Source organism: Solanum tuberosum, unplaced genomic scaffold (genome assembly GCF_000226075.1).
Source record: "Solanum tuberosum cultivar DM 1-3 516 R44 unplaced genomic scaffold, SolTub_3.0 scf00191, whole genome shotgun sequence".
NCBI lineage: Eukaryota > Viridiplantae > Streptophyta > Magnoliopsida > Solanales > Solanaceae > Solanum > Solanum tuberosum.
Window position 1 is genome coordinate 419,855 of NW_006239117.1, and position 24,381 is coordinate 444,235.

The window sequence follows — 24,381 nt, forward strand, 5'->3', positions numbered from 1 at the left end:
AAAATGACAAATAACAAGAAGATTCATTCATTCAAAAGAGAAAGAGAGTTAGCAAGTCTTCTCAAGAACTCACAAAGAACATTGCAAGGGACCTGGTCCCTGCAAGACTACGAATGTGAAAAGGTCGACAAGATAGTTGTCAAAAAAGCTACCACCTCTGATGTGGTAGGTGCATATCCCTTTAGGGAAGCAGGCTCTCAGCCAATGGGCAGTCCTAAGGAGTTTGTGTCCTTTTGATATAGTTTCTTCTCCAAAATACAAACTCAAGATTTGGCAAACAAAAACTTGGATCTTCTCTGAAAATTCATAAGCTTGAAAAGAAGGTCATCTTCAAGGAAGAACACTGCTTAACTCAACAAAGGGACCTGATAGAGTGAAAAAGAGTCTTTGTTGTATTTTGAGCTTTGTGTCTTATGTGCTTACATTGTAAATCTACTCCTAAGTTATAAAGGATAGTAGATCGGTTGCTTGTTTAAATATTTAGTTTGAGTCGTATTAACTAGAGTTAGTTAGTCGAATAATCTAAGTTTTAGTCAAGTCTTTTTCATCATTGTGTTGTCTTGGGTAGAGTTACCTAAGAGTGTCAAATAGAGGTAGTTGATGTGTGGTGTAGCAGAGTTGCTGCTTGTTTAGCTCTTGTCTTGGAGATCGGAGTTGGTGGCTAGAGTTAGCCTTGAGGGTTTTTAAAGTCTAGATCAACTAAGAGTTAGTTGGTTTAGTAGGTAATAGGATTATTGCTTTGGCTCGTTTAAGTAATAGGAGTATTACTTAGTGTGGGATTAAGGTGTTAATCTCACTGTTGTGGTTGTAATCTGTGTTTCACTTTTGCTTGAGAAGATTAGTGAAAACATTTGAAAAATCCTGTGTAACAGGTCGTGGTTTTACTCCCTTGAGCAAGGAGGTTTCCACGTAAAACTCTTGTGCATGTTTTACATTATGCTATTTATTTTCTGCACCTTAATTCTGTCGAGGGACCTGGTCCTGTGGTCACTGGTGAACGTATACATTCCAACAACCTCCCGCATTATAGGTTGACAAATCAATTCATTAAGCAACCCAATACCCCCTTCTTCCTAAAATATCTGACAAGTTTCATTTTTGGAGTGTGATTTTTTATCAATATTTTAAGATATTTCTTTTAAAATCATATTCTTATAATACTTTTCCCATCGTATTAAATAGCTAACTCTTAATTTAATTCAATTAGCTTCAATAATTAATCAAATTAATTCTCGAGAATCATATGGTAACAATATACCCTCATAGGCTTATACAAAAAACTCACAACTCCAACTATATTTACTAAGAGTACTTATTAAATTCTTGTGTCTAATATTGTGATATGAAACTATTTGAAGGAGCTGAGTTGCAAGAAAATAAAATATCGGAGATGCATTTGAATACTAAAAATAAAATAAAAAATGACTATTTTTTTTTCCTTTTTTTGGTTATTTTTTTATCTACTCAAATTATTTCCGTTCATTTTTTATGTTTTTCTGATATGTATTTTCTATTATTCCAAACTTTATGAGAGATTAGCGGATATTATGTTTTCCTCGCACGTGCCTACAACATTATCAGGCGGATTTTACGCCCCAATTTTCGATCATATTTCTATGTTTGTGGGACCATAACCTCAACTCGCATGTGTGTTTTAATTCGAACTTTATCGAGCTGTGAAAATCAATCTTCACACCAGTGTTTTAAAAGACAGTTTTAGGACTTGTCTTGAGGTTGGGTATTGCAAAATGTTTAGAGGTTCACGTGTGGGGTTTAATTATGTGATACTTACGTCGTTAAAGTGTTGATTGTACATCTTAAGTATGTCTAACGTTCAACTAGTTTATGTGTCAAATTTCTTAATTAATATTGTTGACACTCATATTTATTCATAAACGAATAATGCTTCATACGGTTTTTCATTTATAGATATAAAAATAATTGAGAGTGACTCAAATAATAAGTTGTAGTATTGTATATTTGTTGTTTGATAACATTGTAAAGCTAAAATCACTTAACATTTTAAAAATATATATATAGTCGAATTTTACATCTTTACTTATCATTGATCATCACATTTTTGTTTAATGTCTCAAAATTATCATGTTTTATTATTTCTCTATTTGAAAATAATTTAACATTATCCCAAAAAAGATTGTTCTAATTATAATAGTAACAAAGTTTATTGATTATTTTCTTTAGTGAGTTAAATTGTATTACATGATCAATTGTAATTTGTTAATGAAAAGTGGGATCATCTTAATTAGGACACATTTTCGTCACATCATCAAACACGTGATAGGTTTTAATCAAAATATGTAAATGTTTTTTTATTATTATTATAAAACAAGTTTATGCAAATCATTTTGAATGTGTTGTTTGTAACAAATTTTAAAGTGACAAAAAATAAATTGCAATCACAAATAAAATATGAAGAAACACAACTTTATTGATAAATAGTAAATAGTGCGGGTATAATTCTGTTTTATCCGTGATTCAAGAGCCGTTTGTGATTTATTTCTTGAACTAAGATGATTTGAATTTAATCTCTTTATGAAGATTCCATGAATTTATGAAATATTAGAGATTTTGATATCTTTATGGAATTTTCGAGCCCTTTAGCGTGACCTAGGGTTTAGGATTGAGCCTAATTTGAACACATCTTGTACAGTCTCCACTCGAATTGTAGATTCCCACAAAATTGCAATGTCTACGTATGTAGCGAGCAATATTATAAGGACATTTGGCAAGTTTTGTGCCATTAGTATTTTATTATAACATTGTATTATTTTGTCACACCTAACACAAGCTATTGTCTTTTTATGTTTACACAGAAAAAGGGACTCTACCGACATATGAATATACTCCTTTTGAGTTTTGACAGATGAAAACCACAAAAGTTGATTTTGGGCTTATTCTCAGTGGGACCTGTGATTACTTCATCTGTTTTAATATATTTAAAAAAATACCTCAAATGAGCTATTCAAACTGAATTTAGGCAAAATAAAATGAGTTAAACCAACAAATGAATTATTATTTGATCCTATGGTAAAGTTACTTGGATAAAGATTAGTTAAATAATGAGTCACAATTACTGATTTTTTATTTTAACGAAAATGATAGGTTAGTTTGGCTATATAACTTAGGGATAAGGGTCTGAAAAATATCTCAACTTTGGTCGGATTTGTTGTTGCGATACTAAAACTTTCAAGAGGACCTATTACCTCCCTAGACTATTTAATACCGTATTTTTTACCCCTGAACTATTTAATAGTGTATTTTAAAGATATATATGTGTCCACGTGGACACATTATTATTTATAATTTTGCATTATTTTTTATGTCCCCACGTGGGCAAATATATATGTTTAAAATACAGTATTAAATAGTCTAGGGAGGTAATAGGTCCTCTTGAAAGTTTTAGTATCGCAACAACAAATCCGACCAAAATTGGGGTATTTTTCATACCCTTATCCCTATAACTTAACTCAAATCAATTCAACTTTCAAATAAATTAAATTTAAACGGATTAAAATAGATTGAATAACTAAATAATCATGTCATTATATCTGCTCAAACTTAAACAAATGAATTAATCATACTTTTCTGAGCTAATTTTATTATTGTTTATCCTCAAACATAACACATGAGTGAGTAATAACTAACAAAGCACCCACTGGTAGAGGCGGGTAGGGTGAGTGGTAGGTGTGGAGTGTTAGAGTTGAAAAAATTACCATTAATGAAACGTGATAACTATTTTGAAACAGAAAATATTATAGACTCACAAGATGTATCTAGAATCTCTATCATATAAATAAGTACTATTTCCTCCGTTCAAACAACAGTTATTCACTATACTATTTTGAGATGTCTAACAATACTTGTCCTTAGTTTCTAATTTAACCTTATCATTAATTATAGTCACTTTTCTATTACATTTTCAAGACATTTTATTTATTATATTCACTTTTACTGATCACTTATTTTAAAATAAATTTTTATTTTTACATGTTACTTTTGACATATCAAGATTTTTTTATTTTTTTTATGTTTTACCCTCAACATTAAATAATTATTTTCCAAGACATCATTTAATAGAGGATAGTTTGATAAAAACTTGTATCATTAATTATTTTTTTAATGGGTGTATCAAGTAAAAGTGTGACAAGTAAAAGTGAACAAATAATAATAAAATTACTTTTTTATATATAATTTTTTGATAAATTTATAAAGTCAATAATGAACAAATATTATTCTATTAACATAGAGTAGTACTACATTTCTATTCATGCAACCATCTCTCTTCTTAACCTAGCTGATGCCCCATATTAAAAGTTACCAATAGTACTTTTAGTAAGTTGTTTATGCCACCTAGGTGGAGTAGTTGATGCATTTACTAAATGCATCTCTTGATTTTGGTGTCCATTTCATCTGTCCCAAAAATTCTCTAATATAATTTTATGCAACTCTTGATTTCCTAATTATTTTAATTTTAATTTTGCAGAAGATACTATTCCTTCCGTTTTATAGTAACTGATCATTTTTTATTTTATACGATATTTAAGAAATCATATACAAATAATTAATTTAATTAGTTTATTCTTTATCTATACTGATAGATATCAAAAGAAATTATGAAAACATTAAGCATGATGATGATATTAATTATAGGGGTAAAGTGGAAAAAAATTAATTAATTTTATCTTAATTTAGTAAGTGATCAAGTAATTTGGGACAATAATTTTTAGAAAAGCGATCAATTAATATGGGACAGACGAAGCATTTACTACTACTCTGTCTATCTTTACTTTTATATTACACTAAAAATAGTTGTCTAACAATACTTATCCAGTTTGAAAAATCAAGAGATAATTTACTCATTTTTATTTATTTTACCTTCGAAGAACATTTTTACCCTTTTAACTTTAATACATTTTAATTAAAAAATGAAAAAAAGATCAGTTTATTTTAAAATAAAAAGGATATTATAGACTTTTTAAAATTTCTGGCCAATTTTTTTGGCTATTTAACATTACCCTATCTAATACATTTCTCAAAACATTTAAATTTAATACTTATATTGTAGATCAAGTTAATAATAAATAACTATTATTGGAGAGAAGAAATATATACTCACTCGTCCATACTCCCTCCATTCCATATTAATTGAATATTTGAGGTGTTTCACACTTTAAGAAAAGTAGATTAAGACATAAATTGAATATAGTTTTTCATTTTTACCGTTATTAATTATTGTCAAATATATTGAAGTCATCACATTGAAAATCCAAATGAAGGCTAAAATTGGAAGAATACTCTAAACGTAGTCTTAAAAACTGAACAATTATGTTAATTTGAAAAATAAAAAATACCTTAAAAATTCAATTAATATGAAATGGAGAGAGTATTTAGTTGTCGAATATCGATTTGACCGTCTTTTCTCTAAAATAATTTTGACTGTCTTTTCTCTAAAAATAAATTAAAAAGAAAAAACTGTCTTCAATTATGACCTGCACGACTGTATTCACTTGAACTTCCATATCCAATTTGCAGCATCAATTTTTTTTTTAGTATATTCTGAGCTGTTTTTATCTATTTTTCTTTAATATACTCTTTGTCTTTTTGTGATCTTCCAAGTAAAGTCAACCCCTATAAATTAAATATACACAGAAAACCAGAGTTGTTTCTGCCCACTTCAACTCCTCTTTCTTCATTCATTTTTATGGTTACTTTCAAACCCCATTTGAGAAAATTCTTGAATTTTTCAGCCATGTGAGTATTTTTGAGCAAAGTTTACATTTTTATTTTATAGCATCTTCTGAAATGGAACTTCTTGAAAAGGGTAAAAATTCAATCGTTTTACCATTTTGGTATTTTCTTGGCTTCTGCATTGTGTATTGAAGATTTGTAGGTATTTTTGTCTGTAAAGGTTATGATGGAGTTCAAGAAAGCCAAGACGGTAAGGTAAACTTTTCAAGTGTATTTTTTCTGTATTTTTTGATTTCTAGTTTTTTTTTTTTTGTTAATATTTTTGAGGATTTTATTAGGTTTTATAATGATGGGAAACAGAATCTTGAAAGTTCATGGGAGAAGAATGAGAACCATGTTCTTGAAAAGCAGCTACCTTTGTATCTTGATGGTAAAAATGTTGACAAAGTTGGAGCTAGTAAAGTTCCTAAATTTGGGAAATTTAAGGTTTTCCCAGAAAATTATGTACCTGGGAAAAAGAAAATTCTTGATCCAGGAAGTGAAATTGTTATACAATGGAATAGGGTATTCTTGTTTTCTTGTTTGATAGCTCTCTTCATGGATCCATTGTTTTTTTACCTTCCATCAGTGGTGAATAGGGGGAAATCTTCATGTATGACAATTGACTTGAATCTTGGGATTAGTGTTACATGTTTTCGAACAGTAGCAGATGTTTTCTATTTGTTACATGTGATATTTAAGTTCAGGACTGCTTATGTTTCAAGAAGTTCAAGGGTGTTTGGAAGGGGTGAACTTGTTATGGATAAGAAATTGATTGCAAGGAAGTACTTGAAGTCTGAATTCTTCATTGATGCTATTGCTGCTCTGCCTCTTCCTCAGGTACTTCATAATCATGTTTCAAGAATGAAGTCTGCTTTAGTTTGTCTTTGTATAGTCGAGTATTTGTTTTAATAAGATCGAAGAACAAATAATCCTGAATTAGGCTAGTATAACATGTCTTGACGAGTGGAAAATTGCGGTTAGTTTGATTGTTGTTGTGCATTTTAAACATTGTATCGAAAAACTATCTTTATAGATGGATAAATGGTCTTCTCCTAAAAAGTTTCATCCGAACCTCCTTTGGCGGAAATACATTGTTTATACATGGTTAAAAAATTATCTTTTATGTATATATGAGTAGATGTTGAATTTCCTTTGACTTCTTCGTGTGTTAACTTCTTTATATTTTGACCCCCTTAGTGAAAATTCTTGTTCCGACATTGTTTTCGCCTGAACAAATTCAGCTATGTCACTTTGTGGTTGTTCTTTTAACCTATTAGAATGTATGTTGATGCTAATTATTATAGGAAACAATTACATTACAAGTCATGATAAATCAATTAGTAATTTAGCATTGGAGTATAATCCATCTTCATGTTCAGAAAAGAGAGAAATACTTGTGAGTTGTGGATTTAGCTGCTATTTTCTTTTGCAGATTGTAATATGGTTCATCATACCAGCAATTAGAAGTTCTCATTCCGATCACACCAACAATGCTCTTGTATTAATAGTTCTGCTTCAATATCTGCCAAGACTCTATCTGATTTTCCCATTGAGTTCTCAAATTATTAAAGCTGCCGGGGTTGTCACAAAAACAGCTTGGGCAGGGGCCGCTTACAATTTGCTACTCTACATGTTGGCAAGCCATGTAAGTTTAGTCCCGTCCTTAAATTTAGGTACTTGCTATTTGTACAAATAGAAATATTCTTAAAGTTTTTGTTACTCTTGGATAGTGAATCAGGGTGCTTTTATTGTAGGTCCTTGGTGCTTCCTGGTATTTATTGTCAATTGAGAGATATGCTACATGCTGGAAAATAGCTTGTGAAAAGGAGCTTAGGCCTTTACAATGCTCCAGTCGTTTCCTCGACTGTGGTACTACAGACCATGCAGACAGGATAACATGGGTGAACAGCACCCAAGTTTTCAGCAACTGCTATCCTTCTAACTCAACCATTTTCGACTTTGGAATATTTGCAAATGCAGTTACAAACAATGTTGTCTCCTCTAAGTTTCTTGAGAAGTACTTGTACTGTTTGTGGTGGGGTTTACAAAATTTGAGGTATGGTTTCCAATAGTACCATTTACTCAGCCACTACTATCTTCGATTATCAAGCCAAAATTTCTTTAATATCAATTGCATATATCTCAAAGGTCCAAAGTGGTTTTTGTTTATGGTGTATAAGGTGCTATCTTTAAGTCATTATTCAAAATCAGTAATTATATATTAAATAGCCATTTGAATAACTCTCCTTAAGTATATCTTTGGTAATTACGATTATCTGCAAAATTGTGCTATTTTGCTGCAGCGTGATGAATCAGGAATATTGAGCACTTTGTTTTCTGATCTTTTGCAGTTCTTACGGCCAGAACTTGACCACAAGCACATATATATGGGAAACTTCATTTGCCATTCTTATTGCTATTTTTGGGCTAGTTCTGTTTGCTCATTTGATTGGAAACATGCAGGTATGAGTGACAAACCTTGTCTTAATATCACATTTGAAATCCTCATAGACTACGACTTTGAATTCTGGCGAAGATTGGACTCTCTTTCTTTTGATTCTTTTTGGTTAATACAGATTTGGACCAGTAGTTTTTCATGTTTTTGCAGCTACAACAGAGAATGCTTCTTTCTACATCTTCTATACTGTGAACTTGTACATTTCAATTTGAAAAAAGTTCTTCAAACTCGAGTCTAATTTCTCCCTTTTTATTAATGTAGACATACTTACAATCTATCACTGTGAGGCTTGAAGAATGGAGGCTCAAGCGACGAGATACTGAAGAATGGATGAGGCATCGCCAACTTCCTCAGGATCTACAAGAACGTGTTAGACGTTTTGTACAGTACAAGTGGCTTGCCACTCGAGGAGTAGATGAAGAATCTATCCTGCTTGCTTTACCTTCAGACCTTCGCCGTGACATCCAACGCCACCTATGTTTAGACCTTGTTCGGCGTGTAAGTCATTTTCTCTCTGAGTTCTCTCATTACACCCCAAATTTGTAATATCAATAGTTATTAAAATGACGCGAAGTACTTGCATTTTGGTACTGCAATAATCTCAAACAAGTGAAATGTATTTTTCTTTCTTCTTTGATTTGCTTGAGTTGTTCTATTTTGCAGGTTCCCTTCTTCTCACAAATGGATGATCAACTGCTTGATGCCATATGTGAACGTCTGAGTTCTTCGTTAAGTACTCAAGGAACGTACATTGTACGTGAGGGTGATCCAGTAACTGAAATGCTCTTTGTTATTAGAGGAACATTAGAGAGCTCAACTACAAATGGAGGGCGAACAGGCTTCTTCAACTCAATTACTTTGAGGCCAGGTGACTTTTGTGGTGAGGAACTCCTTGCCTGGGCATTATTGCCACGATCCACTCTTAACTTGCCTTCATCAACGAGAACAGTGAGAGCGCTGTCAGAAGTAGAAGCTTTTGCATTACATGCAGAGGATCTCAAGTTTGTAGCCAATCAATTCAGACGTCTTCATAGTAAGAAGCTACAGCACACCTTCCGTTATTACTCTCACCACTGGAGAACTTGGGCTGCCTGTTTTGTTCAAGCTGCTTGGCGTCGTTTCCAGAGGAGAAAGCTGGCCAAAGAACTTTATAGAGGTGAGTCCTTGTCTTATGCTCCTGAGGATGACCAATCAGCATATGAAAGTGAATGTGAACATGAGGATGATCAACAAACGAAGACTACACCAACAAACTCTTCAAATGTAAAGCAAAACCTTGGAGTTACAATATTGGCATCAAGATTTGCTGCACACACAAGGAGAGGAGTTCAGAAGATGAAGGATATGGACATGCCTACGTTTCAGAAGCCCGAGGAGCCTGACTTTTCGGCTGAGCCAGATGACGACTAGCTCAACGTATGCCCGATTCGAAGACCATCTTCCACAGGTGAAATTATACAGAACCAAAGAAGCAATATAAAGACATACTGAAGTGAATTTAAAGAACTTTATTCAAGTTTATTACTAAAAGAAAAGAAGGAAAAGAAGACAGGTTGTGCTGCAGTTGATTATAATTATAATCATCAATAGACTTAACTGGTAAGTAAAAATTTGGTGAAGGGAAAATAGGTTCCTATAAAATGTGAGAAGACTTAACAGAAATTGTAGGTTAGTGTTTGTTGAAGAAAAACAAAAGGGTAAATTTTATGTTTCACTCTTTATGTTGGCAAACTTGAGACTTTTAACTTAGTGAACAATGTATGTTAATGTAAAGTTATATGAAATTATTTAGGTCAATTGTGGAGCAGGTAATAAATTTTATTAGTTTTGATTGAATTATTTTTATTTACTATCTTGAATATTTTAGTAACTTTAAAGAAACTATCTTAATAGATAATGCTCCATCACTTTTATCACATGTAAAACGTTAAAATTAAGTCTGAACCCGCATAAAATCTCATAAACCCGCAACCTGCCCCGCCGTGCATTAGTTTTTTTAAAAAAACACTTCAACCCGCCCTGCATTCCTCTCCGCCCCACACAACCTTAAACCCACCTCACCCGCATAGCCTTAAACCCACTCTGTTCCCGTGCGCTCATTGTCATCCCTAGTTAATTGGGATGGTCGTGATAAATGATGGTGTTATGGGATGATCAATGGTTAATAATAGTAATTATTATGATAATGATGATAGTAAATAATTATTATTAACAATGATGATGATAATTGATAATGAAAAATAGCGGCTACGGTTGGGTGACTAGTAATGTGGATAGTGATAGTAGCATTGAAGGGATGAAATTAAAAAAATTGTTAATCTTTATAAAAATCTTTAAATAGACATGTTAATAATAATATCAAATTCTTTTATAAATTTATTTTCAAAATTTTAAAATTAAAATAAAATAAATTGTTTTTAGGTTGATTTACCATTCACTCCCTAGCCCTTATGGAATCGTTTTATTTGAGAGTTAATCGAAATATAAAACTTTTTTATGGGAAATTTGCTATTGCTATTTTTTGGATGTGCGCAATAACTTGCGAATTACATAAATAATAATCCACATTAAGTAAATCAAGTTCGATCCAGAAAGCAAATCCTTGCTTTTGACCAACAAATTTCAAACTCGAGACCTACAACAAGGCCACCCCCAAGGGCATGGCGGACCCACGTGGTCTCCAGGGGTTCACCCGAACCCCCTCGGCAAAAAATTACACTGTATATATAAAGTAATTTTTTGTATTTCTATAGATATATATATTTTGAACCCTCTAAATAACAAAGAGAAGCTGATGGCGCAGTGGCAAGTCCCCCAAAAATTAAGTTGTGAGTCACTAGTTCGAATTTCAATGAAAGTGTTTTTTTTTTTAATTTTCAGTTCTGTTTTTCATTATTTTTAGTGTTTTTTTTTACTTTAAAAAACGTGCTAAAAATGTGATTTTAAACCCAAAAAAATTCAAAATTCCCATTTTTAAAAGCTTATTTACATGTTTATACTTTTATTTTTCGAACCCGAACGTCGGAGTGTGCCACTGTCAAAGGGTGTAAATACTCCATATTAGTGTAGCAAGCAAACAAATTGAGCACAAGTTCCCATTAGATCATATAACTTCTTCTTCATACTGCTCTTCTTCCCAATTCCAGCAGCTATGTTGAGCGTCAGGCATTAGATTCAGAAAAAGTGGGCGTCAAAAATGGAAAGGAGCGGCGGTTCACTACGGACGCGTTCACAGGCGGCGCCTGACTGGACATTACATGAGTCAGTCACCCTTGTGAACGAAATGAAAGCAACTCAAATTGAATGCGGCAATACCCTAGCCTCTTTCCAGAAATGGCAGTCGACCGTGCACAATTGCAACTCACTGGGCGTGAATCGGAGTTTGAATCAGTGTAAACGGAGGTGGGAATCTATGTTGGAACAGTACAATAAAGTGAAGCCCTGGGAATCGGCCTATTGGGATTCGTTCGATGAGGAGAGGAAGAGGGAATTGGATCTGCCGGAGCAGTTCGATTTCGAGTTGTTTAATGCGATTGCTAGGTATTTGAGTTTAGAGGGTGAGGATGGCGGCGGTGCTGAAACTGACCCGGATACCGACCCGGAAGCACAGCAGGTTCAAGGAAATAATGCTTTCTTGGAAATTGGTACTGCCTCCGTTCTAATCAACTTTTGAAGTAGCATGAATTTGTTGTTTATCAGAAATATGACATGCAACTTTAGCAAGTATCAAAAACATTATGGAATTTATATGGATTTCTTGTGTCTCAAAATGACTCTATTGTATCTTCTCTTTAGAAAAGAATAGCTGTTTGCTTCTATTAGCAAGGCACTTTTAGTTCCTCTGCCTTCCCCATTTCCTCAGGTTCAATCTTGTTGAAAAAATTATGAAGGGTGTGCTTTTGTTTAGAAGAGTCCTCTGGTTAAGTCTTAGTATAGATCATTAAAGAGAACTTTGTGCCGATAATTGATGACCCTGTTTGGAAATTTAAGATTGGATTCAATTTGATTCAATCTTATTTGATGATTTAGTCGGGATTTGAGTTCATACTGCAGTGTGAATAATTTGTTCAATAAATGTGTGATATTAATCAGGATTTCACTAGCTCTTGTTTTGTAAATTTATAGACAAACTAGATTAAGAACTTGAATTTCCATATGTTGGGTGTCTAGGATATTGTACTAGGACAAATCAGTTTATAACAAACACTTATCATATATGCATGCCTCAGTAAAGTAGTAATTTATTAAGTACGTTGGGAGAAATATTTTCAAGAGCAAACAGAATTTGGATCGAGTTTGCTCTTAGCACCCCTTGGTGCATACACCGTCTAGATTAAGAGATTATTAGATCAAAGGATATTGAAAAGCAGAATATTTTTTTACCAAACAAAGATGGTAATAAAACTGGATAAAGTTTCTCCCACTAAATATCCATTAAATTTTTTGATCTGTTTGACGATTTTTCACTCTGAATAACCTTTTTGATGTCACTAAATGGTGTAAAATGTGGTCAAAGACAAACTTAAGCCTAGAATTTGATTATCTTAAACTTGATCAATGATATGATAACTGAAATACAAAGGAATTGAGAGCTTAAAGTGGAGGGATAAGAACTCTCCATTTATGATGCCTGTGAACTTTTCAGACGGAATGTGGAAATTTGTGGCAAATTTGTCTGTAAGGATTTTTCCAACACTATATGATCAATATAGAGGTAAAATCGTCATCTAAGAATGAGGGGAGATGCCAGAGTCAACGATACTAGGCTCTGTTATTGATAGATTTTTGTTGGTGAAAGGATTGAAGTTAAGAAAATAATGAGGCACTTGGCTAAAGTAAGGCTGAAAAGAAGTTAGACCAGCTACTGAAATATGAATGGGAACAAAAACCTCTCATCGGTTAGACTGGCTGACCTGCAACGTAACAAAAGATGACAGGGATTAGTGGAGTAGTATTCTTGAGTCTTGACATACCTGATACTCTGTGATTTTTACTACCCAAGGGAAAGATTTATTTAATCATCTTTTTTTTCTTATATATGTTGAATAATGTTAGGAAAAACTTCTGTTTGATTCAACCTGCCACCATTGGTCTAGCATCTGGTTCTTTTTAAGAGTTCTTACACAGTTCCACTATGTGAGTATTGTTGATGAGTACTGAGGATTTGTATAGCAAACCTCATAGAGTTTGGGATTGAGTCACAATTGATTGATTGATGTGTGTGGAGATTTTTTAATTATAACTTAAAAGGTTTATAGAGTCAAAAAGTTGATTCAATTCTAAGCCAAATCAAATTCTAAGGGAATGTGAAATTTGGTAATTTAGAAGTGTGAAAGGAAACTGATAGGGTGGAAGGCTCAATACTTATCTTGAGGGGCAGGGTCACTCTCATTAGTTCAGTGCTTGATGCTCTGCCAATATATATGATGTCTTTATTCCCCAGTCCAGATAGGGTTATACAGAGGATTGATAAGATTAGGAGGGATTTTTGTGCGGAATGGAAAGGAGGAGGATAAGGGGTTCCATTTAGTTAAATGGTGCAAGGTGATGCATGGGAAGAAACAAGGTGGGTTAGGCATCAGGAATTTGAAATGGCAGAGTTAAGCACTCAAATTGAAGTTGCTGTGGACTGTGGAGATATTCTCAGTAACCTCAAGCTTATTGGGTAGGCATAATAAGAGCTAGATATGATGGGGGATAACAAAGGAAGTAAACTCCCTTTGTTGAGATCCATAAGAACACTTTGGCTTCTGATGAAGGCTCACACCTCCACTAGGTTAGTTAATGGTTGCAGAACACCTTTCTGGGAGGGCTAATGACTTGCTAATTCTTGTTTGGAAAATCTCTCTCCAAACATCTATGGCCTGGTTCTATGTAAAGAGAAAACAGTAGAAGGAGCATGGTCAACACAGGTATGGAACTTCCCGTTCAAAAGAAACCTAAATGATTGGGAAGTGGATACATTAGTTGTGCTCCAAAGGTTTGAGCATATTCCAAGACTCACCTAGCCCCTTGTTGGAGAGGAGCGTACCTTGCTGAATCCTTGCAATTACAAAATCCACATCTAAATTAGACCTTTTGGAAGAGAAGGAGAAAAATCCATAAAAGGAATTGCCCAAGTAAACATTATCAATGACCCAGTTTAGAAAGAAAATAGTAATGAAATACAACCTATTCTTCACAACTATATTTCGTTTACGAGCAACTAGATTAGGTTATTTTTTTCCTTCAAAATATACAACCTTATCTAGTTGATTGTAAAAGAATATAGGTGTGAAGAACGTGACTGATTGGATTAGTGATCGCAAAAGTGTGCTGTAGGTGAGACGACTGGAATGACTGGTGGTAACAGCGGCTTCAAGAGCCAATGGACAGAGAGAAACCAAATGTAGAAGCAGCGACCTTGAGATTGAAGTTGAGAGATTTTACAAAGAAACGAGAAAAAACATTTTGGTCTTAACTTATCCAACTCTAATGGGCTATTCGTTGGTGTTTGGGAAAAATAACTAATTGGCTCTTAAGAGATGAAGAAACTAATTAATGGAGGCTCATCTTTATTGTACAATTTGTTCATAAGATTTTCTTTTCACTTAAAAACTAATGTCGGACGTTCAACTTTTGTACAAATAATACGTTAAAATGTTTGACCAAAATTCAGTATTTTGATGAAGAATGATTTTATACGGTTGCAGTTATTTTGCCTTGACAAGAAAATGGTTATAATTTCATCTTATAATAGGAAATTTATATTATATTTCCTTGTACGTTCTAATTTTTTTTGGAATTTTCTAAAACATTTATGTAATTTAAACTTACTTTTGTAATTTATGTTTACAAGCAACAACAACAAAAACAATATCAGCATTACCTTATCAAAAGTATATAAATATGTTAAATATTCATTGGGCTTATGTCCCACATCTTGGGAACTTAATTTTGTATAAATGAAGCACAAAGATTGTGCCAAAAATTACATACAGAGCAGCTCCTTTACAATTACTGTAGGGAGCTGAGAAATTCTATCATCCTATCTATTGTATTGACATCTTCTAGTTTAAACCAAATATCTAAAAGGGAAATACATCTGTATTACAGTGTATATATTCTCATATTTAATCTCAAAACATCTTTGGTTCCTCTCCTTCCAATCAGCCACCAAACACACGCAGGAAAGGTCTGCCATATCTTCCGCTTTCCCTTCCCTATGCCCTTTCCAGTCCAGCAGTGTGGCAGTTGTTTAATTGTTCTCAGCATAACCCAATTGACTTTGAAGAGATTAAAGAATAGGTTCTATATCTTAGTCGCAAAGCTATAGTGCAGAAATAAGTGATCAGTTTCATGTTTGTTCTTTTTGCACAGCAGGCATCTGCTACAGTGTAAAGTAAAATGCTTGGGAACTACGCCTCATACAATGTAAAGTAAAGTGGTTGGCCTTGCGCATCTTGCTATGTTGCTCGACTCTTCAAAAAATTCCATGGGTGGGTGTCCGATTCTCCAAAAGCAGTGTATTATTGGAGAATCAGTCACGGGTGCGGCATCGAAAGTGAAGAGTCCGCACAACTTGGGCCTCTTGCACCTCCACTTTTTAAAACATTGATTAGGTCATAAGGATAAAATGTATCTTATTTCGGGTAAGCGTTTTAAGTATGCCACCAAGCTCTCCTCCATTAATAAGGGGAAGGGGTTGATTCCTTGGAATGCAAATGTCAGCATTCAGTTTTTTTTTTTAATCGGCATTCAGTTAACCAGCCATGAATATGGTTCTTTGCTCTCTTTTTCCCTTCTTCATTTAAGTGAGCATATGAACTTGTAATTTTATCTTCTGGGATCTGCTGCCTGATTTAGTGCAAAATGACTTGGTGAATCTTGTCATTTGCCGAAGTTAATGACTGCAGATCTTCATCATTATTATACTCCCTCCGTTTCAAAAATAATGACCTAGTTTCCTTTTTAGTCTCTTTAAAAAAGAATGACCCATTTCCTTTTTTGGTAACACTTTAACTTCAACTTTCACGTGGCATGTTTAAGGCCACACGATTAAAGGGTATTTTGGTACATTTGACATAACTTTCATTTAGAACCACAAGATTAAAAAGTCTTCTTTCTTTTCTTAAACTCCGTTCCAAGTCAAACTAGGCATTCTTTTTGAAACGGAGGGAGTAGCATTCTAGAATTAATTAGCACAACTGTCCATCCTGCACTCTATAAAACAAACTTTGTAGTGTAGTCATGGTTTGTTATATAGTGCAAGTATATACCAAAGATAAAGAAGAATTTAGAAAGAAAAGCAATCTCTTGAAAAGAAAATTGACTTTTCGCTATCTTCAGGGGCGGACCCACCCTATGTCAAGGGGGTGTCAACCGACACTGCTTTGTTGACTTATAATTTTTTGTATTATATATATATAAATAATCTGAAAAGAACAGAATATAACTAGAAATAACATAAATGACACTGCTTGAAAAATGAGCTTCCTTGGTTTGGCACATGGCTAGTGCAGTGGTGCTCCCAAGTTCAAACCTCAGCAAGCGCAGTTTTGTGTTTGATTTTTGGGCCTTTTCAGTAACTTTTGCCTGTGATAAACGTAAATGTTGTTAAGGAGTTTTGAATCTCCAACCTCCAATTCCTAGTCAAATGAGGATAAAATAGACTAGTTGAACTAGAATTCAATTTGTGTAGTAATTTACTTGATTTATGTTTTATTATTACACTTTAAATAGTTTTTTATTAATTTAATGTTATATCAATTTTCATTTGTTTATTTTTTCAAATATCGCTACTGCCTACAAAAAATCTTGTGTACGACATTGGCTATCTTCTAAATGTGTTAACATTCTTGTACCATAGGTCCTAAAAGGCAACGGCGAAGGACGAAGACAAAAAGGTACAAAATGGAGGAAAGATTGAATCCATGGAGACGCATCTTAAATGAAAACAGGAAGTATGAGCAATCCAAGATGGGGATAAAGCATGAAGCTAGCATAGATGCAAATTTGGAAGCCCCAAGGTATGATAATTCAAGTTTAGAAATAAAGCGCGAGACATCCAGTCCGGAGGAAATGACTGAACTTCCAAACCTTAGCATGGTTAGTAAGGTAAAGGCTGAGCAGTTTAATGTTAATCCAGAAGAAATGATGGCTGCAACTCTTAGAGAAAATGCAGAAATGATCACTGCAATAACTGAAGGAAATACAATGGATGATAGAGATTGCAGTCTTGCTGATTTGAACAATTTTGATGTTGGTCGCGTTCATTTGATCAGAAGTCAAGGCAACCAACTTATCGATTGCCTCGGAAAAATTTCCGACACCCTTATTCAGCTTTGTGATGCAATTCACAAAAAATAACTAACCTTAATAGTTTAAATTTTCAATTATGGCATGCTTTGTAATGTGACGACTAATCATCACATGCTTTTACTTAGATCTTTGTCAATGTAATGATGAGGTAACCAGGATTGTCAAGGATCACAGGAAGTTTTGAAATGGTTAAATTTTCTCTATGATGCAAGAAATGCAAGGTGTTCTTTTATTGCATTAGAGACACGACAGGGTGCTGTACCCCCTCCCCCCCAGTTTGCCTTCATCAATTTCTGTGTTCATCGATTGTTAAACATAGCTGTATCACCCTCTCACCATGTCCTCTCAATTTCAGTGGTCTTCTGGTTGCAGTTGAAGGTAAAAGGAGTATCAGCAAAAAGAAACTAGAATATGGTCTCTGCACTTTAATTCCTTGTCGTAGTTTATCTGACAGGTCCAATTAAAAGTTGTCAAACTGATACAAAGCTCACAAATATAAAGAAGCTGCAATGTTAGAAGATGAAGATTGCTGGTATAGACTTTGAAGGACAGAGAGGTTTGTACTTGTCAAATACCCTCCCTTTCATTTTATATGTTGTTTGACTGGACTGAAGTTAAGAAAGTAAAAAAATATCTCTTTACACAGAGCAATTGGTACTTGTGATCTTAAATGTGCAAATAACATTTCTATAACTATTAAGAGCAGGTTATTAAGGGTCAAAAGAGAAGTTTAAATTTAATGAATTTCCAAATATAGAAATGTGTTACTATATTTTGGACAAAGAGAAATGTGTTACTATATTCTTTTTGGAACAAACTAAAAAGAAGAGAAGTGCTAATATAAAAAGAAACAGAGTAGCTAGTTTCCACGGTATGTATCGGACATGCTTTCTAAAGTATATATACAGTACTCCCTTATGTATTAATTTATGTGTCTTACTTTCTTTATTTAAGAAAAAATGTCTCTTTCTATATCAGTAAGTTCTTAACTCCCAACATTCTCATTTTATCCTTGATGACACTGTTGTAGAAATGACATGTTTAATTCCACAAATTGAAACGGCTATTTTGGTATGTTAAACATACATTTAGCTCAAGACTTCAAGAGTCAAGTTTTCTTTATGCTCTTAAACTTTGTATTCATCTAAGACAGATAAATTGAAACGACGGGAATAAATACTAACTACATAAAACAAACAATTATGTTGTTTAGTCATCTGTTTCAACAACAACCACATACCCAGTGTGATCCCACAGTATTAAGAACCCTACATTTTCTCTTGAAGCTAAACTTGCATAGTTTTCTATAAATTTTGGATGAGCGTCTAAGTGAGAATTGATCATGTAATATGCAAAAGTAAAATTGATTGGTTATTCATTTAAGTCTTTCAAATATTCCCGCTGTCCAACAATGTCCATTATACTATTTTGGGATGTCCAACAATGTCCATTATACTATTTTGGGATGTCCAACAATGTCCATTATACTATTTTGGGATGTCCAACAATGTCCATTATACTATTTTGGGATGTCCAACAATGTCCATTATACTATTTTGGGATGTCCAACAATGTCCATTATACTATTTTGGGATGTCCAACAATGTCCATTATACTCATTGTATTTATTATAATCAAAGGGTGATATAGTAAAATTACCGTTCTATTTATAGTTTCTTAAGAAGTGTGCAAAATCAATAGTGGACAAGTATTGTTGGACAGAGGGAGTAATATCTTTCACACCTATAATGTTAGTGTGAACATGAAAAATTTACCAACCATTTGTTTCTTCCATCAGTGTTACTAAATTCGACCTTAGACTTGCTCTATGGACTGCTGACGGGAGAACGCATTGCCCTGAGTAGACATGGAATTGGTGCCATAATGGTTCAAGTTACATACTTTAGAGAAGCTACGGATCAGGTTTCTTGTTACAATATCTCTATTGCAACAGTTCTTTGCCGTACAATACCTTTCAAATTTAAATTTTGTATTAGTCTTTTTTAGCGGACAATCTCTGAAACCCAAGGGGGTTTGAATTGAATTTTTTTTGTGATCGGATAGCTGACTCTCGACGTGGCTGCAGGTTAGTAATAGTAAAGAAATAATAGATAATTAATAAAACCAAAGTATAGAGCTAGAGAATTTTATCCCGGTTCGGATCACCATATGCATCAATTGTTGATTGCTGATTTCTCTCCTTCTGCTGATGCTGTGCATTTCTGATTTCCTTGATTGTTACAAGGTTGCTGACTTTCACATTTCTGCTTCCCTTGATTGTTGGTTGCTGACTACAACTGCTTTGACTATCTTCTAGGATTGTGTCTTTTTCTTTATGCTTGCGCTGTCCAGTCGTCTGGGGATGATTTCCTTTTCTGGGCAGTGTGCGTCCTTATTCTTTGATCCTATATTGTTTAGTTATTAGATGTTGTCATCATTAAAATGAAATATATGCTAACAATCTCAACTACTAGTTATCGACCTCCCAAACTGCCGAAAGTACTTTTTCTTTATCAGTAACTTTAGTCTGAGCCCAGCTGTTGCTGCACCATTCATTAAACAAGAAAGAAATAGCCGTTTATCACATGATTATATTTTTGTTCTCTTCATGTCATTAACAAGTTGTCGAGATTAACAAAGAATTTTTTCACTGTGTTGGTCACTATGCAGCTAATGTCTAATGGTCTGCAGTCTGCACTTTTCAATTTTTGTCAATATGAATGTTTTGCCTTCATACTAACAAAGTAATGCATAGTGCAATCCTTTAACTTGTTAAGTTAATAATTGTGTTTGTTATCAGAAAACCAAAGATAAAAAAACATATAAGAAATGCCCAATTTTCCTTGTTTTTGTGGCTCTTCCATTTGGGATTCATCTTAACAAGGGAAAGCTGAAAGGGGTAAATGAATTTAGGCAAGACCTTTTGGAAACTCTTAATTGAGGGATAGTTAAATAGTAAATAGTAAATTATTAGGAGTTAAACTGTATATAGGAGTCTCTGTGTATGTATTATTTTCTTTTATTACAATATATTATATATGGACACATAATTAGATCTGTAGAGGAAGATACTACATATATTTTCTTCTCCAATTCTTGTTTTTATATAGAATCAGAGCCAATCTATCCTTGTTAGTAATTGTTATATATTGTGTTCCCCAATGTTGGGCTTTGATTACATTGTTCACTCTCCAGTTGACAGGCCTGAACGATGTGTTTGTTTTGTCCTTATGTCTATTGAACATTTTTTTGTCTATAAGTTAGTTTTCGGGGTTGAGTTAACTCTATTTTCTCCGCTTGGATGATGCCAAATTGTATGAATAAGATCAAACTGGCAAGCAAATATATTGTCTCTCTCTTTATATACTCATTTTTCATCTTCGAACACCATCATATTCTCTCTCTCTTATTTAACCACATCTAATGTGATTCAACAACGATGGCTTCTTCAGCAAGAAACCATCCGTTAGCGATCACTCTCCTCATATTAACTTGTCTGACAACTTCATCTTCCAGCCAAGAACCTGAAGCCATTCTCCTCCTCAAGTTCAAGTCTTCACTCACAAACACCACCTCACTTAGCAACTGGGATCCCTTGGTGCAGCTTTGCAATGGCAGCGTTTCGAATTGGAGCGGATTGCTTTGCTTCAACGGAGAATTCTTCGGTCTCCGTCTTGAATCCATGGGATTATCAGGGAATCTCGATATCCACACACTTTCCCAATTAACTTCTTTACGTACTATGAGTGTTATGAACAATAACTTTGAAGGGTCATTTCCGAACGTGAGCAAACTTACAGGACTGAGAAGTTTGTTCTTTTCAAATAACCATTTCTCTGGTGAGTTGCCAGATGATATTTTCACAGGAATGTTGTTCATGAGGAAGATTTTAATGGCGAATAATGACTTTACTGGCAAGATTCCAACGTCGTTATTGGGAATTCCAAAACTTGTTGAGCTGCAGGTACAAGATAATCAGTTTGATGGTAGAATACCGGCATTTGCTCAACAGGATTTACGAGTAAACGTTGCAAATAATAGACTTGAAGGTCCAATACCACCTCAACTTAGCAGCCAAAGTGCAAGCTCATTTGAAGGTCAGTATTCCTTGAAGAAAAATGTTCTTGGTTATATTTTATAGGTTTCTTTGAAAAAAGAAGCATATAATCAATGGGTTTAACTGAATCCACCGTTTTTACACGCAATATATATAATCATTGTGAAAAATTATTACAATTTTGTTTTCATTCCATTTTATGTGAGGTGGTACTATTTGCGGGGATTTTGAATCATTAGCTATGCTAACTTGTACTTTTTGAATAGTCTCCAAATAAATAAATTTTACTTCAAATTTTTTGAAGAATGTATACTCGAATTCATAGTCAAAACTCAAAGTTAAGTGTTTTAATCCTGGTATTCTGAATTCCTTCCCATAAATTCCGACGAAGGGAGTAACAAATAGTAAATTTGGATCATATACTTTTAAAAGTGTAATGGTTTTTACTAGTGGTGGGAACTTAAATATAACGTTGAATTCATTTATTTAAATTCCTAAATCGCCTTAGAACAAAGTATTTTTAGAATGCATAGAAATTATGAGCATGCATATGCTCCAAATACTTTTTAATTTTAGTTAAAATAAACATACATATAAAACAAATTTATTGTGTTCACTTTTTGTGTGGATGAAACAGGAAATTTGGGCCTATGTGGGAAGCCGATGCCACCATGTCCACCTTCAAAGTAGAAGAAAGGAAATAAAGGCGTGCGAAAGTTGGTACCACAGTTATCTTAAAAAAAATAAGTTGTTGAAATGTAGTTGAGTTATGGAAAATACAAAGTATATGTTATTTTGTTTTCCTAGTCATTGAATAATGGAATTACGAAGGCAAGATATATGTGTTTGTCTGATATTAATTTTTAATTAGTAAGATTATATTACTTTGTTTAATGTAAACATGCGATTGAGAAATATTTACCATGTTATAATCAAATCTAATTCACTCTGAATTGTAATCAAGTTTAGAACCCCAACAAGTTTTCACCAATTGACAATTACTTGCCAAATTTAACTGTAGAAAAATTCAAGACATTATTTTATTTATCACAGAATTAAAATGAGAAGTTACACACTCCATTTTTTTTAAAAACACGCTTTTATCTTTTTAACATTGAACTATAGTACTTACTCCCTTACTACTTTTACTTATTTCTATACTAAAAATAAATCTTTATTTTTACTTATTCAATTTAAAAAGTTAAGAGATAATTTATGACTTAAATTCTAATTTACCCTTATTATTAATAATTATAGGTACATTTTAAAAAATTAAATTTATTATATTCAAAGAAAGATATAGTAAAATTATCATTTTACTATTTATTATTTCTTAAGGAGTGTGTCAAATCAATACTGTTCAAGTAAAAATTATAGACTTTGCAACATTTGTCATTTGGTGTTTGGCCTTCCTAATTAACAAGAAAAAGTTGAAAGAAAATATATCAATGGTTGTAATAAGAAAATAAAAAATTAATTATAAAGCCAATAGAGCTTCATCCAAATTCAATACCCCAACTCTCACTCATTGATCATCCCATGGCCGAATTAGCCACCACCCTATCTCACCCACTATAGTTCTTGAAAAAATAATCACACAAAGAAAGAGCGAAAAAGGAAAAAAAGTAATTCGAGCTTAAATCTAAAAATCTAAAAAACGCATGACACATAAATTAGAATATATAAAATATTTAACTTCTATATATTGATAACAAAATCTTTTTCCTTAGACCATCGTATCACCTAAAAAGTAATTAATGATATCTATGCTTGAGAAGTAATACTAGAAACTCATAAAATAACACAAGTTACCTTTTATGCATACTAAATTTCATTGATTGTGCAAAAATTGTTTATACTGTTTCGATATGGAGTAAGTCATATCCAAATAAGAAAGGTAATAATCAATAAATTCATTTTTGCTTATTAAATACTTCTTCCGTTTCAATTTGTTTGATTTGATTTTAAGTACAAATGTCAAAGTAACTAATGTTTAATGTGAATTTAGATATAAAATCTTTAATAATCAGCATATCTGTAAAATATTTGAAAAAAACTTATGATAAAAATAAAAAGTGACGGTCCAAAAGTACTTCCTCCGTTTCAAATTTTTATTTTACTTTCCTTTTAAATTCGTTTTAAAACAAACTGTTTCTTACTGTTTTTTAGCAACTCCTTAATTCTAACTTTCAACCTGATATGTTTAAAATTATAATATTAAAAGACATTTTAATACATTTGATATTTCTTTACTTTATGACCACAACATTCGAAAGTGTTTTAGTCTTAAAGCTCTATATCAAGTCAAAATATGACAAACAAATTAAAACGGAATAAATAACTAAAACAAACCAAGTATTATTTTTGCAAGAAGGAAATTCCCCTCCCTCCAATCCCCCATTAGTCAACCCCCACCCCACAACCCAACCAGTACAAACTATATGAACATTATACATGGAAACTGGCAAACAAGTTATACTAAAATAGCTGGCTAATACAAGGGTGTACAAAATCGAACCAAATCGCAAAACAAAAAAAAAATCCGATTAGTGGTTTGGTTTTGAAAAAAAAACCCGACTATATTTGGGTTGGTTTGGTTTTAACTAAAAAAAAACAACCCGAGACCAAACCAACCCGACATTATATATATAATTTTAAAATTTTATTTTATACATAAAAATATTTATTTTGATATAATTTTTAAATATTTCTTATACTTTTTCATAGTTTTTATCTTATAATATATTATTTCAAATTTGAAACTTAGAATTATGAATTGCCAATAAAGATTATAGTCCACAAATGTTGGTAATTA

General features: G+C 32.9%; 3 protein-coding genes across 5 annotated transcripts; all 3 read left to right on the forward strand.

Annotated features, from left to right (window-relative positions):
- The first annotated feature begins 5,589 nt into the window (after nt 1-5,589).
- On the forward strand, nt 5,590-10,006 carry LOC102579778 (probable cyclic nucleotide-gated ion channel 14). 3 transcript variants are annotated; one of them, XM_015312221.1, is made up of 8 exons: nt 5,590-5,842; nt 5,930-5,964; nt 6,048-6,588; nt 7,184-7,396; nt 7,506-7,807; nt 8,103-8,214; nt 8,471-8,707; nt 8,873-10,006. In XM_015312221.1, the coding sequence occupies exons 2-8, from the start codon at nt 5,933-5,935 to the stop codon at nt 9,617-9,619; spliced, it is 2,184 nt and encodes a 727-aa protein (XP_015167707.1). In that variant the 5' UTR covers nt 5,590-5,842; nt 5,930-5,932; the 3' UTR covers nt 9,620-10,006. The 3 variants fall into 3 exon arrangements, with proteins under 3 accessions (XP_015167707.1, XP_006355198.1, XP_015167706.1); XM_006355136.2 differs by having other exon boundaries at nt 5,590-5,772; XM_015312220.1 differs by having other exon boundaries at nt 5,590-5,964.
- Nucleotides 10,007-11,266: 1,260 nt separating this feature from the next.
- On the forward strand, nt 11,267-17,715 carry LOC102580095 (trihelix transcription factor ASR3). Its single transcript, XM_006355137.2, has 2 exons — nt 11,267-11,853; nt 17,058-17,715. Exons 1-2 carry the CDS (start codon nt 11,406-11,408, stop codon nt 17,555-17,557), a joined length of 948 nt encoding a protein of 315 aa, XP_006355199.1. The 5' UTR covers nt 11,267-11,405; the 3' UTR covers nt 17,558-17,715.
- Nucleotides 17,716-17,838: 123 nt separating this feature from the next.
- Nucleotides 17,839-22,394, forward strand: LOC107062034 (pollen receptor-like kinase 4). Its single transcript, XM_015312223.1, has 3 exons — nt 17,839-18,065; nt 19,308-21,606; nt 22,204-22,394. Exons 2-3 carry the CDS (start codon nt 20,949-20,951, stop codon nt 22,254-22,256), a joined length of 711 nt encoding a protein of 236 aa, XP_015167709.1. The 5' UTR covers nt 17,839-18,065; nt 19,308-20,948; the 3' UTR covers nt 22,257-22,394.
- The last annotated feature ends 1,987 nt before the right edge of the window (nt 22,395-24,381 follow it).